This window comes from Piliocolobus tephrosceles, chromosome 16 (genome assembly GCF_002776525.5).
Source record: "Piliocolobus tephrosceles isolate RC106 chromosome 16, ASM277652v3, whole genome shotgun sequence".
Lineage (NCBI taxonomy): Eukaryota > Metazoa > Chordata > Mammalia > Primates > Cercopithecidae > Piliocolobus > Piliocolobus tephrosceles.
In genome coordinates this window covers 39,959,576-39,974,846 of record NC_045449.1, presented here as the reverse complement: position 1 = coordinate 39,974,846, position 15,271 = coordinate 39,959,576, and the positions used below count along the sequence as shown (strand labels likewise).

At 42.1% G+C, this 15,271-nt stretch overlaps 1 protein-coding gene across 1 annotated transcript; it reads right to left on the bottom strand.

Annotated features, from left to right (window-relative positions):
- Positions 1-414: 414 nt before the first annotated feature.
- Positions 415-7,963, bottom strand: LOC111529366 (C-C motif chemokine 18). The gene is made up of 3 exons (XM_023196283.3): positions 7,838-7,963; positions 1,320-1,434; positions 415-927 (listed from the first exon to the last, which is right to left on the bottom strand). The coding sequence occupies exons 1-3, from the start codon at positions 7,899-7,901 to the stop codon at positions 837-839; spliced, it is 270 nt and encodes an 89-aa protein (XP_023052051.2). The 5' UTR covers positions 7,902-7,963; the 3' UTR covers positions 415-836.
- Between the last annotated feature and the right edge of the window lie 7,308 nt (positions 7,964-15,271).

Genomic DNA, 15,271 nt, shown 5'->3' with positions numbered 1-15,271 from the left:
TTGCTAGACTGTGGGTGATGTTTCCCAGGCTTTCACTAATATAAGTACTTAGCCCAAAACCGAGCACTTGGTAAGTCCTCGACAGACGTTAGCCATCATTCTGAGGAAAGCTTCCTTTATGAAAATGAGCTTGTGTGCATAAATATGCATTGCAGTGTCAGCAATTCATTTCTACTTTCTACTTAAATATTCATTTAAGTAGAAAATTTTTCTATCGCATTTCAGTTACAATATGGTTCATAAAATAATGGTGTCTGTTTTAACTTTTCAGGAAAGTATCTCCACAGAAACGTCTGGTATGACCGTAGAAGTACTCGGTCCCTATCTTGTGGTTTCTGCCCCTTTTCTCTACTCCTCCCTTAGAATTCCTGTCAATCTGTGATTCCGATTAGTGAAACAAAATCAATAGAGTCGTCACAGTGAGAATTCTGGTTTACCTTTTATATAAGTACTGCCAATATATTAAAAGGTGATGCTGAGCAAAACCATTCAATAAGCATTTGTCATTTGATACATATGTCTGCTGAGAAAGCTAATCACACTGATTGATCCACACATTGAATGTGCAAAGAATTGAAGGGAAAGGGTGATAAAGACAATGTCATGAGATGTCAGAGAAAATACTCATTTCATAATGCAGTTCAACAATAGAAATCAGTTTCAAAATGAAATATGATGCATAAACTAAGATTAATGTTAGTTAATGTGGCTGGGCATAGCAGATGGGACTCTTAGAAGAGGTGGCCTCCAGGGTGGCAGGGTCATTGCCCTGGCTCAGGCTCCTGCTCCCTCCTGGGCCCACCAGTGTCACTGGGTCCTCGCAATTTCCGGGCCCCTCAGGCAATCAGCTTCAGGTCACTGATGTATTTCTGGACCCACTTTTTATTGGGGTCAGCACAGATCTGCCGTCTTCTCTTGGTGAGGAGGCTGTGGAGAAGGGAGGAAGAGTTAAGAACTGATGAATTCAACAGGGAAATCCTGTGGCCTCTGCATCCTTCTCTGTCCCAGGCATCTCAGGGCCTGTCCTCACGCCAGTAAAATTTCCCCTTAACTTCGGGGTTCACAGGCCTTCCCCAAGTGTCTCGGATGGGGTTCCTCAGGAAGCCAACTTCCTGTTGTCATGTCTGCTCTCTTCCCTCTGCCCAGGGGCAGGCTCTTCAGGACTCTGCAGGCCCCAGGCCAGGTCAGAAAACACTGCAGGGGCCTCCCATAGAGTCCTTCACCTTGATGGGCCTTAGAGAGCTGAGTACTCTGAGGGGACCTCACCCCAGACCTCCCAGCCTCCCTCCCGAGGGGTGGGCAGGAGCACTGGCACTTACATGACACCTGGTTTGGTGCACTGGGGGCTGGTTTCAGAATAGTCAACTATAAACTTTTGTGGAATCTGCCGGGAAGTATAGACGAGGCAGCAGAACTCTTTGTTGGTGGTACCCACTGCAGGAGACAGGACAGAAAGATCCCAAGTCATTGTTCACAAGGCAAGCCAGCTGCTCCTGGTCCCTTTCCTTGAGAGTCAGGAAGAACTGGGAGACATCACTGCTTGGGGTGGGGATGTGGGGACAAAGAGATCCAGAAGGAAGCTGGCATTTCTTCTTTCCCCTGCAATTTTAATTTCTGCATCTTTCTCTTGGTATTTCTCATTCTCTGTCTGTCTTGGTTCTGGATCTCTATGTCTCTTTACTGGAAATTTAGTTTCTGAACAAACTATTTTCCATCCCATCTCTCCTTGGGGAGTTCCATCTGAGTTCATAAGAAGAGCCAAGGCCCCACCACTGAAAACCAACTGGACCCAGATCTTGTCAAAATCCCCATGGGCCTCCATTTTCTCATCCATAGAATGGGACTCACTCACTCTCCCTCTGTCTCCCAGAGCAGGAGAATAGAGTTGCTGAAACCCCTTAGGAAGAAAAACCCTCCTCAGGAAATGGTCCCTGAAATCCCACTGACGTTCTCTACCTGGAGGTCTCAAGGATAGACTTGGGCAGTGGGGTCCAAGCCATGGCCAGACAGTGGGGGCAAAAGAGCAAAAGACAAATTCACATGGGGCAGAGCGGGTCTGAGGGCAGAGGGCGTCAGTGAAGAAAAGGACAGCAACGGCAGCTGTGGGGGTCCCCAGGATGCTGGGCAGAGTGTGAGTTCACGTGGCGGCCCAGAAGAGCTGAACTCAGGACTTGTAGCTGCTGCCTCCTTCTGGGGTCTCAGCCATCTCTTCTCTGTACAGGCAGCCTTGGGGTATTAGAAGATATAAACTTGGGGAGACTGAGGAGGAATTTTGTTTTCTTTTTTCATTTTTTAAACTTTTAAGTTCGGGGTACAAGTGCAGGCTTGTTACATAGGTAAACTCATGTCATGGGAGTTTGTTATACGGACTATTTCGTCACCCAGATATTAAGCCTATACCCATTAGTTTCTTCCTCATCCTCTTTGAAGGGGAAATTTTTCATCATGATATTGGTGTCATGCTGTGCATTGCACAAACCAGGAGAGCCTCACCACAAAAGTTCAGGTTATTTGCAAAAATGGTTCAGTCGCTCCCTTGGTGAGGAAATGGTTTCCACAGTGAGAGGAGGTGAGATGCTGGCGTCACCCTGAGACTGGGTTAGCTGGTGCCTTCTCCCAAGGGCAGATCTGTAGATAAAGTCTTTTTCCCATGGAGCAGAACCTTCTGATAGCCTCCCCAGCTGTTCTGACAGCATAGATGTGCCATGGACGATAATGCCAGAAAATCGTGAGAAGCACAACCCCAGAGAAAAGCATGCACTGGATGGAGACAGCAGACCTGGGGAAGTGCTACAGGAGGGGCGAGGTTGAGGTTGGCCTATCAGACATTGGCTTACTGAACCTCTATAATATGCCAGTCCCTGAGTTAGCTGGGTTAACTGACGGCTAATAGGAATGATGAGCCTCAAAGAGTTGCTATTCTTTGATCAGCAAGGTGCTCTGCCAGGGATCTGTCCTATGGATATAAACATAAAGATGAACAAAGTGTTTGTCACAGCTTATTTGTAACAATTAAAAGATGATGTACAATTAAATAAATTATGGCATATTCACCTCTTGTAATAATAATTAGTCCTTAAAACTGAAAAAGTAAATAAATCAGAGCCAGGCGTGGTGGCTTATGCCTGTAATCCCAGCACTTGGAGAGGCCAAGGTGGGAGGATTGCTAGAACCCAAGAGTGTGAGACCAACCTGGGCAACATAGTGAGAACCTGTCTCTATAATTTTTTTTTTAAGTAGCTGGGCATGCCTGTAGTTTCAGCTACTTCGGAGGCTGAAGCAGGATTGCTTCAGTCTGGGAAGTCAAGCCTACAGTGACCTCTGATCATGCCACTGCACTCCAGCCTGGGCAATAGAGTGAGACCTTCTCTCAAATAAATAAATAGGTAAATAAATAAATTTAAATAGGTAGTCCTCCCTGAGTTTGTTTAACAGCTCAATTTGTCATCAAGAACTCAGACTTCTTAAAACATCTCCCCTTCCCCCATCATTTCGTTGGCTTTTCTTATTTGAGCTTGTCACCTCATGGTCGCAAAAAGGCTGCTGCTTTCTCAGTCATCACATCCTCACAATGTCTCATCCACAAGCATATGAGGGGGTCTCATAGGAGTACAAGAAGAGCAATGTTACTAGTGTTTTTAGTTCAAATAACTTTTTATATGATTTGTCATGTGAACTATAGATTACACCCAAAAGTAGTAAAGCTAATTTTGAAAACATATAAAATACAGAAAAGAATAAAAACTCATTTAGGATCTCAAAGCTGGGTAGGCAGCAGGCAAATGGAGGCAAGAACGTGAGAGTTTTTTTCTACGTTCCCTATTGTGGCATATATGCATTCTGATGCAAAATCTGAAGAAAATAAATTTCACTGAAGGTAGGAAAAATTCTAGTACCCAAACCCAGCCACTTAAAAAAAAAACAAAAACAAAAAAAAAAACACACACACAGTTTAGTGTATTTCTTTCCAGTGCATTTTTTTCCTAGGCTTATGATAGTACAGTTTGCTCATTTGCTTTTTTCCTTCTTTTTACTGTGTCTGGTGGGTGAAGACATTACTGTTTTCATGATACAGGTTTTAACTTTGTATTTTTTTATTTATACAGCCATGCATCACTTAATGACAAGAATATATCTGAGGAACTTGTCATTAGTTCATGTTGTTATTGTGGGAATATCATAGACTTACACAAACCTAGATGGTGTAGTCTGCCATACACCTACGCTGCATGGTACAGCCTGTTGCTTCTAGTCTACACAGTTGCACAGCATGCCACTGTACTGAATACTGTAGGCAACTGTAATAAAATATTAAGTATTCGCATATCTAAACATATCTAAACATAGAAAAGGTATAGTACAAAGACAGAATTACAATCTTATGGGACCACCGCTGTATAATATATGCAGTTTGTCACTGACCAAAGCATTGCTATGCCGTACATGACTGTACTTAACATTAAAAGACTTTTCCACATCATTCCAGTATTTTTAAGAACTGCCTAATTTACTCAAGCCTAGTACATTAATATTATCATGTACTACTGTAACGTATGTGGGCTGTTTTCAATCTTTCTTTTTTTTTTTTCAGATGGAGTCTCACTCTGTTGCCCAGGATGGAGTACAGTGGTGTGATCCCAGCTCAGTGCAACCTCCACCTCCCAGGTTCAAGCGATTCTCCTACCTCAGCCTCCTGAGTAGCTGGAACTACAGGCATGTACCACCACACCCAGCTAATTTTTGTATTTTTAGTAAAGATGGGGTTTCACCATGTTGGCCAGGCTGGTCTCGAACTCCTGACCTCAGGTGATCCGCTTGCCTCGGCCTCCCAAAGTGCTAGGATTACAGCTGCGAGCCACCGCAACTGGCCAGTTTTTCATTGTTAAAAATCATGCCAAACATCTGTATGCAAAAAACTTTCTCCATAAGTGAGGTTATTTCTATAGGATATTTTCCTAGCTGTAGGTTTCCTGGGTGAAAAAATAAGGGTATCTAAGGCTCCTGATCTATATAGACACCCCGTATGTAATACATATTCATGTCTGTTACCCAGTGTCAAACCCAATGATGGCATATTGTAGGGACCTATGAATGTTCAATGAATCAAACAGTGGTTAAAAGCCTGGCCGCATCATTCTTGTTATTCCCATAGTCCAGACTTTCCCTATTCCATTTTGTCCATTTGGATCTGGATCAAACACAACTCGAACTACTTAAGATTCTGGGGTGTCATCTTACATGTCACTTCTGTGCAATGGAAACACAACACTAGAAATATCTGTTCCATAGGAGGAAATGACCATGGTGCCATTCACAAATAGATCTGTTCTTGATAGAAGGTACCTGCTAAGCTTGGCCTTTTAGTGACACCAATTCTTGACTTCCTCCTCATGAGTTAACCATTTCTTAGAAGCACTCCGGTTAACACGACGTAATGGTCCTTTTCACCCAGGGTGTGGTTTAAGTGTGACTTGTGCTGCCCGGAACGCTGTGGCATCACCATTTGTGTCACACCATGTGGTCAGAGGAGCTGCAGCACAGCATTAGAAATCTGCTCTGTGGAGGAAGTGTTAATCTGAAGATCTCTCCACGTACGTATGAATTCAACACTAACATCTCACCTTCTCTCACTGTTAAAAACATTTCTGCACATTCAGTCCCAACAAGTGAGCAGTTGAGTTGCTTTTTTATGTCCTAAACCCCTGGGGGACCCAAGGTACCCCAACATGTACAACTCAGAGCATAACACCATGCACTTAACATCTTCCCCTCTGGTCATCCCCAGTCTCCAGCTCCTCATGGTTTAGAGTTGCCTGTAAAGGGTTGGAGACATGGCTTGGACCCCAGAAGGATGTAGGCAGGCAGCAAGTGCCCAGTCCTGTCTTGGCATTGCCTACACTCCTCTGCCTGCCCAACACTGAACAGGTCTTCTTTGGTGCCCTCCATCTCCTCTCCATGGCCATCAGCTCACAAGTCTCATCTGTCCCGTGAGACTCTTTTGACCCTTGTCCTTTCTTCATTTTATAGTTGTTTCCCTATGCTCTGGGCAGACTTTTAAGCCATAATCACTTAATTCTTGTGGATTAAGATCCTCTAAGTAAAATCAAAGAACTTCACAAAAGGTTTCAAAATGTTCTGGGCTATTTTCCGAGGACTTAGATCTCTAACTTAGATCTGAAAGGCAGGAGAGGGCTAGAACACATTTTTAGTTGGGAAAACTGAGGCCTAACTCAGTCATTCACAAGATGCAAACTCTGGGTCTAGTTGGTTCCTAGGTTGCGGAAGTGGCAGAGTTCCCTCAGTTCTACCGAGAAGCTCTACTCCTAGAGCGATTTACAGAAGAGGGTCTCTTGCTGGGAAAAGTCTCTGTAGACTGAAAGAAGTTCCTACCCAAAAGAGATGGAACAAAGGCCAGCGTTTCAAGAGCTATACTCCCTGAGGAGGGAGCAAGGGAGTGAGAGTAAGACAGAGGCAGAGATTTAAAAGAAACATTCAAAGTCAAGGATAAATGACTTCCTTAGTTCCTTTTGTGCCCTACTCCACAGCCCTGAGCAGTGAGGTCTTCATCAACTTCTTGCTGGTCCATTTTCAAGGGTGGATGAAGTTTACTTGGTTTTTCTCAGGCTCTGGATGCCGATTCCCTCACAGTTAAGGCACCCCCTTGTCTCCTGCCTCTGTTATGTTTCTCCAGATCCACTGCAAATTTGCTGACTCCAGCAGCCAGTGCTCTTGCCCTGGCGTAATGTGAGCACCAGTCCTTCTGTCTGCAGATAGGGCATATGGAGGAGACAACCCACGGGACAAGGGACAAGGAGCATGTAAGCACAAGTAGGAGGTGGGAGCTAATATGGACTTTAATATCCAGTGTGAAGGTAAAATGAAGACATTTCCAAGCAAGCTAAAAATGGAGACTTCACTATCAGAAGACCCACAGTTACAAAAATACCAAGAGGATTCCTTTAGGCAGAAGAAAAGTGATTGCAGATGGAGCTCAGAGATGCAGAAGAATTTAAGAGAACAGGAAGAGCAAATATGTGATAAAAATTAAGTGAATATTGACAGTATAAAGTAATTAAAGGATTTTAATTTTAAGACCACTCACCACTGGTTTTATAATAGGCAACCAAAAATTTGCAGTGCATCTACTGGGAGGTGTAGGAGAAGCAGCAGATGCATGGGGTATGAATCTAATCTGAGGGAACAAGGGCAACAGGAGCTGCTCAGGAGAAGAAGCCCAGGCGGGTCACATAGGAGCAAAGGGAGACAGCATAGCTCAGAGTTGAGGCCTGCAGGAAAAGAAAGCTGGAAATACTCTGGCTTCTTGCTTGTTTCTCCTTAATTTTCCTAGTCTTATCTCCATTTTAGTCTTTATTTTACCCTACAGGGAATCAAGCTCTCTGAATAGTCTATTCCCTTCTCCTAACTCTCCTTGGGGAATTTTTTTTCTAATCGATTAAATCATAGATAGCTGAGAAGAGTATAGACATCTTTTATGTTACCCAAGGGGTTGAACTCTAGGAGACTGCTGAGGTCATTGTAAAACTTACCAGCACCAGAGAACTAAATAGACCTAGATTCTACCTCATGCTAATAACCCAATGAATTAAACTTCAACCATCTCATTTATCTCAGTAGGATAAAACTTCTCTGACTCCCATCCTGCCACCCAGATCAATAGACTGCTTTTCAACCTTCTTGAAGAAAACAATGATGTCACTTTGAAACCCCATTGGAGGATCCCTAATTTCACATGGGGGGTTTTCAGGCCACAGCACCTGGAAGATGTGGCCTGACTTCTGCCCAGGGAGCCATCAAAGCACATGGATGACAGACTCACCTTGTGCACAGGAGCAGAGGGCCATGGTGCAGAGGACAAGGAGGGCAGCTGCAAGGCCCTTCATGATGCTGGGCAGGCAAAGAAGTGGTCAGAGCGAGCTGGGACTTGGAAATTCACAACTCCTGGCCTCCTTTTGGGGTATGAGCTGTCATCTCTCCTTTTTATAGGCAGCCCTGGACCATGGGAACATTGGAGGTGCTGATGCAAGACATTTTAACTATGGTGGTGTCATGTGAGTTCTCAGCCCAGGGTTGCCTATGGTTACTTGAAAGGTTTAGGGTACACAAACGAGTGGTTCACTTGTTGATTGAGGTGCTTATGGGGAAGTTGTATCTCCACATGTGTGACTAGGAGTTGGAAGCACCCAGGGATTATGCTTAGGATTATGCATAATCATGTGATTATGTTTTCACTTGACAGATATTTCTCAGAAATGAGTGGTCACAGCCTTCTTTGGTAGAGCAGAATGCTTTAATGGATTTTCACAATTGTTCTTCCTTTTAATAGAGTCACATGCTTCAATCTTTTATATACAGTTAGGCCTTTTGTGATCTAATGAGAAATCTTCCCCTATCCTAAGGCAATAAAGATATCCTCCTCTGTTAACTTGTAGAAGCTTTATTGTTTTAGCATTAATATTTAAATTACAATCCATCTGGAGTTGATTTTTATGTTTGGTGTGAAGAAGGGTTCAAGATTTATTTTTTGCCACATGAATACCCAATGGACCTTGGCAACTCATTGGTAAATCCATTGTATAAGTCAGGATTCCCCAGAGACACAGAACCAATGGTGTGTGTATACAAAATAAGAAATTAGAGAATTGGCTCATTTAATTATGAAGGCTGACAAGTTCCAAGATCTGCAGGGTGAGCTGGCAAGCTGGAGACCCAGGAGAGCTGCAAGTGTAGTCCCAGTTTGAGTTCAAAGCCTGAGAATGGGCAGGCTTAAGGCCCAGGAAGAGACGATGTTTCAGTTTAAGTTCAAAGGCAGGAGAAAAACCCATGTCCCAGTGTGAAAGCAATCAGGCAAGAGGAATTCCCTGTTACAGGCAGGAGGGTCAGCCTTTTTGTTCTATTCAGACCTCCAACTAATTGAATGAAGCCCACCACATTAGAGAAGGCAATCTGCTTTACTCAGCTTATTGATTTCAATGTAAATCTCATCCAAAAATGCCCTCACAGAAGCACCCAGGGTAATGATTGATCAAATGTCTGGTACCTCATGGCCCAGTCAAGTTGACATGTAAAATTAAACATCACAATCATCATTTTCCCTTTGTTTTGCGGTGCCATGTTGGATCCATATACGTGTGGTCTGCTTTTGGAATTTCTGTTCTGTTCCAATGGTTTATTTTCTTATCCTTGTGCTAATATATTATGTTAATTTGTTTTTCACTTTAAAGGAGATATCCCTGTATGCCCCTGACAACTGAACCCATAAAACCTTTGCTGAAATGACAAGTCTATAAATATTTATAAGATTTGTCTCCCACCTCATGGAATACATATGTTTTTTCTTTTTCTTTTTCTTTCTTCTTTTTTTTTTGAGATGGAGTTTTTCTCTTGTTGCCCAGGCTGCAGTGCAATGGCACAATCTTGGCTTGCCGCAACCTCCACCTCCTGGGTTCAAGCGATTCTCCTGCCTAAGTCTTCCAAGTAGCCGGGATTATAGGCATGTGCCACCATGCCTGGCTAATTTTGTATTTTTAGTAGAGATGGGGTTTCTACATGTTGGCCAGGCTGGTCTTGAACTCCCAACCTCAGGTGATCCACCCACCTTGGCCTCCCAAAGTGCTGGGATTACAGGCAGGAGCCACCGCACCCAGCCAGAATGCATATGTCTTACATGGTGTCCAACATATGGCCACTTCTTGTCTATCATGCCCTACCAGCAGGATGTCACCAACGTAACGGATCACTGTGTTGTTCTGAGAGATACATGAAAATTCAGATCTCTTCAAACTATAGTATGCAGAAGATGAGAGTTAAAAGTCCAAGGGAAAACTGTAAATGAGTATTTTCCATTCACGTGAATGGGAACTTTTTCTTATCCTCTTTCCTACTTTTTATGGGACAGAATGCATTTGCCAAATCAATCAAAGTACATAACAAATCAATCAATCAAATGAAAGTACATAACATGTACTTCATTCCTGGCATGAGTCAGCACCTGTTTATAGAAGCTGCAATCAGGCTACTAATTGGTTGAGCTCACAGTGTTCCACAGTCATTCTCTAGGATCCATCCAGTTTCTGCAGAAGCCAGACTTGCAAATTAAATAGATATGATAATAACCATTTTCCTTGCATTTTTTATATCCTTAATGGTGGCATTACTTTCCACCAGCCCCTCCACTAGATTGCAATATTGTTTCTAATCTACTCTCTTTTCCTGGGAGAAGGGGACAGTTTCAGAGATTTCCACTTCACCTTCCCTCTAAGGATGCTTGTTCTATTAACCATTGCCACAACTCTCCATGGGACAAGACCCCTTGATTGTCACTCCAACCTTGCTGTCTATAATGATATTTAGAACCCCTTGGCTTCTGTTTGTTAAATGCTGCTACCTACCCTCTACTGCTTCAAAGTGAGACAGCTTCACTGCTTCAAGGAGAGAGGGCCCCACTGCTTCAAGAAGAGAGAGCTATCAATGGGCCAAGTTTTGTGACAGTCACTTTTACCATCAGCCCTAGTCTATAAAGAAGGCTGGACCACTAACTTCTTAGAGATGCTGGTGCTCCTCTTACCAGGGAGTCCCGGTGGCTTTGGTGAAGAGTGCATTCCCATGGAACATAATCTGGTGAGCCTTCTGGCCTCCTGTAATGTATCCACTCCAGCATGACCACTTCCATGACTCTTCTAATCCCTTCCTTCTCCATCTGTCATGGCAATTCGGGTATTTTAACTTCACTCAGCATGAGCCATTGCTTTCTCAGGCTTCTGGAGCCTTTCTGGCAACAAATCTGTACCAACTCTCGGCTCCTTGTCAAGAGGTTACAGCCTATACCCAGAAAGAATACTCCCAAGTCAGTAAGTTGTGTCTTATAGAGGCTTACATTCCAACTCCTTTTATCAAGCACCCTCAAAATTCAAACCCAAGTCTACTTCCCCTGCTCAGGCTGACACATGCTTGCTACATTTTGCTAGTGCTTTAGAGTATAGTCCTTTTTCTCCCTTATTAAGAATATAATTTATTGACACAAGAATGTGTTACCAGAAGATACAGAAAATATGAATGGTTTTATTTCTACCAAGGAATTAAATCAATAATTAAAAACCTTTATTAGAAAACATCTTCATACCTAGCTGGCTTCATAAGCAAGTTCTACCAAACATTTATGAAAAAACAAATGGAAAGATAGCCTTTTTAACAAATAGTACCTGAGCAATTGGACATCAAAGACCAAAAAACAAATCTCAACATAAACTTCATACCTTGTGCAAAAATTAACTCAAAATGGATCATAGACTTCATGACAGGGTGATTCAAACTCCCATTAAAGTTGGAGAAGTCAAATAAACTGGGACATGTGTGTTATGTAAGATAAGACATTTAGAAAAAAATAAGAATTGAGCCCAAGAGGTGGAAGTTGCAGTGAGCTAAGATTGCGCCAGTGCACTCCAGCCTGGGTGACAGAACCAGACTCTGTCTTTAAAAAAAATAATAAAATAAAAATAAAATAAATAGGAAAAACAATTTTAGGACCTAGGACTGGGTAAAAAAAAAAAATCAGATTTGATACCAAAAGCATGCATAATCCATAAAAGAAAAAAGCAACAAATTAGATTTCATCAAAATTTTAAAATCTTGCTCTTCAAAAAGACCTTGTCAAGAGGATGAAAAGACAAATTACAGACTGGGAAAAAGTAATTACAAACCACTTAATTGACAAAGGACTTGTATTCAGAATATACAAATAATTCTCAAAACTCGAAAGTAAGCAAATGTACCATCCGCTTAGAAAATGAGCAAAAAACATGAACAGACTGAGGAGAATACACAGATGGCAAATAAGTAACGGTATTTTGATTGTGTGGGATTTTAAAGTCCTTATTTTAAAGATACATGCTGACTTACTGTGGTAGTCAGAATAACATTTCCCCCAAAAGAATGTCCGCATCCTAATCCCTGAGACCTGTACACAGCAAGAAGGAATTAAGGTTGCTAATCACTGACTTTGAGATCGGGAGAATATCCTGGAGTATCTGAGTAAGCCCAGCATAATCACAAGGATCCTTATAAGGGAGGAAGGAGTGTCAGTATCAGATTGACACAATGTGAGAAGATCTGGACTATCCATTGCCCACTATAGCCAACCCATGTGGGCAGCCTCTAAGAGCCAATAAAGGCAAGAAATTGGATTCTCCCCTACAGCCTCCAAAAACAATTGCCACCCCACTAACAGCTTGGTTTTAGCCCAGTGAGGCCCATTTCAGACTTTTGACCTCCAGAACTGGCACAGAAGAGTCTCTGAGGTATTTTCTGAGCAGTCCAGGGTCATCAGGGAGACAGAAGAGGCTGGCCAAGGGCAGAGGAAGAGAGGGGGAAGACATGGCAGCAGGAGGGTGTTGACTGAAGAGATTCTCATGAGATACTCTGGGAAACTGGAACACTAAGGCATGGGAGCTGATTGCTAAGAAAGAGACAGACTCTGAGATAGCAAGTCAGAAAGAGAGATGGAAGGAGCCACCACGGGCCCAGGAATTTCCCAGCTGGCTAGATCTTTCTTAATCTTCTGCCTTTCCCCATAGCTTCCAGACTAAAAGAGGTCAGCTGGTCTGTGCCAACCCCAGAGATACTGAGTCCAGGAATACATCAAAACCCAGAGCTAAATCTAAATAGCCCAGAAAAAAAAAAAAATTAAATCCATCAGTAGATTGGGGAAAAGGGAGCTGAGCCAGAAGAATAGCACTTACAACCCCAGAGCCTACCTCCTTTATGGTCTAATCCCCTCATAACCAAACCACACTTAAATTTTAATTTAATTCACCTTTATTGTGTATTTCCAATTTTGAATTGTTTTTGTTGAATGTTTTCTCTAAGAAATCACATAGTACACAGTGATTCTAGATGGTGCTGAATGTTTGTGCTAAATCTTCTCTCTAGATATTGGACCAAGTCCATCAACCACAAGAATTTCTGAATATGCATTTTTCAATGAATAATTGATCTTTGCACTATGTTGTAATGTTTTTAATATAATAAAAATACTTTCCTTTATTTAAAAATAAGCCACGGAATTCTAGCTATTACGTTGATCACTCTTTTGAACATTAGGAATATTGGTTTGGTGGGATGAGGGAGGAAGTTGAGGAAAACTGGAAAAGTAAGAAACAACAGAAAAAAGGGAAGACATGCTACACAGTAATGTTGTCAGGCCTTACAATGGAGATAGCAGCCTAGAAAGCCAAAACTGAAATAATAACATTATAAATTAAATTATAATTTATATTCCCTAAAATAAAATCAGCACTTTATATCGTTTTTATTGAATGTTTTCTCTAAGAAATCACATAGTACACAGTGATTCTAGATAGTGCTGAATATTTGTGCTAAATCTTCTCTCAAGATATTGGACCAAATCCATCAGCCACAAGAATTTCTGGATGTGCACTTTTCAATGAATTTTTGATCTTTGCACTATGTTGTAATGTTATTAATATAATAAAAACACTTTCCTTTATTTAAAAGCAAGACCTTCCTTCATATGCATCTTTACTCTTTAAAAAAATAAGTCAAGCTTTCTTAAGAAAAATGAAGCTTGGCGCAGTGTCTCAGGCCTATAATCCCAGCCCTTTGGGAGGCTGAGATAGTAGGATCACTTGAGCCTAGGACATCCAGACCAGCCTGGGAACATAGTGGGATGCCATCTCAACAAAAGAATTTGAAAATTAGCTTGGCATGGTGGCAGACACCTGTAGTCTCAGCTACTTGAGAGACTGAGATGGGCGGATCGCTTGAGCCCAGGTGTTCAAGACTGCAGTGAACATGATCATGTTACTGCACTCTAGCTTTGGTGACAGAGTAGAAAAAAAAACAAGAAAAAAAATTTAAAATGACTTAAATTTATTGAGAAATTATTATGAGTTAAGAACTTTCAAGTATTGGCTCATTTTTTTTTCCTGAGAATATCACTATGATGCGTATATCCTTGTTGCCCAATTGGCAGATGAGGAAACAGGAGTCCGGAGAGTTTACATAATTTCCCACAACTATATAATTAGCAGTGGTGGGATTTAAACCTGGGTGCATGCCCTGTGCTCTTAACCATCAGATCTCTGCCTCTAAAGGTGTTATTACACCTAGAACAGATGTAACCTGACATTTCTTGTTCCATGATGTGAGCATTTCAGTTCCAATTAGTCAGGTCATCCTCTTGGGTGGGCAAAGTCAAATGACTCAAATCCCTCCATCTATTACCACATCTTCACTTTTCTCCTGCTTATCAAGCTAAAGGTCAGAGTGCAGGCCAAGACTCTCTGCTTGCCATCTCTCTCCCTTCCCCTCCCCCCTACTCAGGTACTACTGGGGCACATCAACAAATAAGTAGCCTGTGTAAAATGTAACCAGATGAAGAGAACACTCCTTCTTTCTTTGATGTCACCTCCAATAGCTACAAACTTTTCCCTTGGAATGCTCTCATTTGCCTTTATGGGAGCAGCAGAGATCACAGCTCTGCTGTGATCCAATACCATTACCATTTTATGATCATGGTTCACTGCAGCCCGGATCACCCAGGCTCAAGTGATCCTCCCACCTCAGTCTCCCAAGTAGCTGGGACTACTATAGCACTGTAATACTCCCTGCCCTGGGCTATGATTCTCTCCTCTCCCTCTCTTTTCTCTTTTTTTTCTTTACGTCTATAGATTGGAAGTATGGGGAGAAACTTAGGGCTAGTCCTGCCATCTCCAGGGAATATTATCCCTCAAGGTAGTATGTTATGGTCTTTTTAGAATAAGAAAATAGCTTTTTGCAGCAAGATAAATCCCATTCAGCATCTTGTTAAATTACACAGAAAATTCCAGGAAGACAGAGAGGGCAGTGAAACTGCCTAATGCTGAAAAATGAAAGAAAATAATTACTCATCAAATTACTCCAGAATTTGCAACTTTGATAGAAAATCCACATCTACTTCCCCCAATTTTTAAAGAAGATATACACAACGTAAGTAAGAGTTAATGTTCTTCATATACTAAGAACAAATTCATAAGAAAATAACAAAACATATTACACACTTAAATGTATTGAACACTGTAATTTTGCTTCTAAATGAAATTAACATTTCCCCCTTTCCCGGCATTCTTTCCTCACTATAGAGTTGAAAATTGCCATCCAGGCCCGGCTCGGTGGCTCAAGCGGTAATCCCAGAACTTTGGGAGGCGGAGACGGGCAGATCACGAGGTCAGGAGATAGAGACCATCCTGGCTAACAC

Excerpts from the sequence above, each read along its gene's own strand:
- LOC111529366 (XM_023196283.3), bottom strand. The coding sequence starts at position 7,901 with ATGAAGGGCCTTGCAGCTGCCCTCCTTGTCCTCTGCACCATGGCCCTC. Across the intron at positions 1,435-7,837 it reads CCTCTGCTCCTGTGCACAAG|TGGGTACCACCAACAAAGAG; the intron begins GTGAGTCTGTCA and ends TGTCTCCTGCAG. Across the intron at positions 928-1,319 it reads TGCACCAAACCAGGTGTCAT|CCTCCTCACCAAGAGAAGAC; the intron begins GTAAGTGCCAGT and ends CCTTCTCCACAG.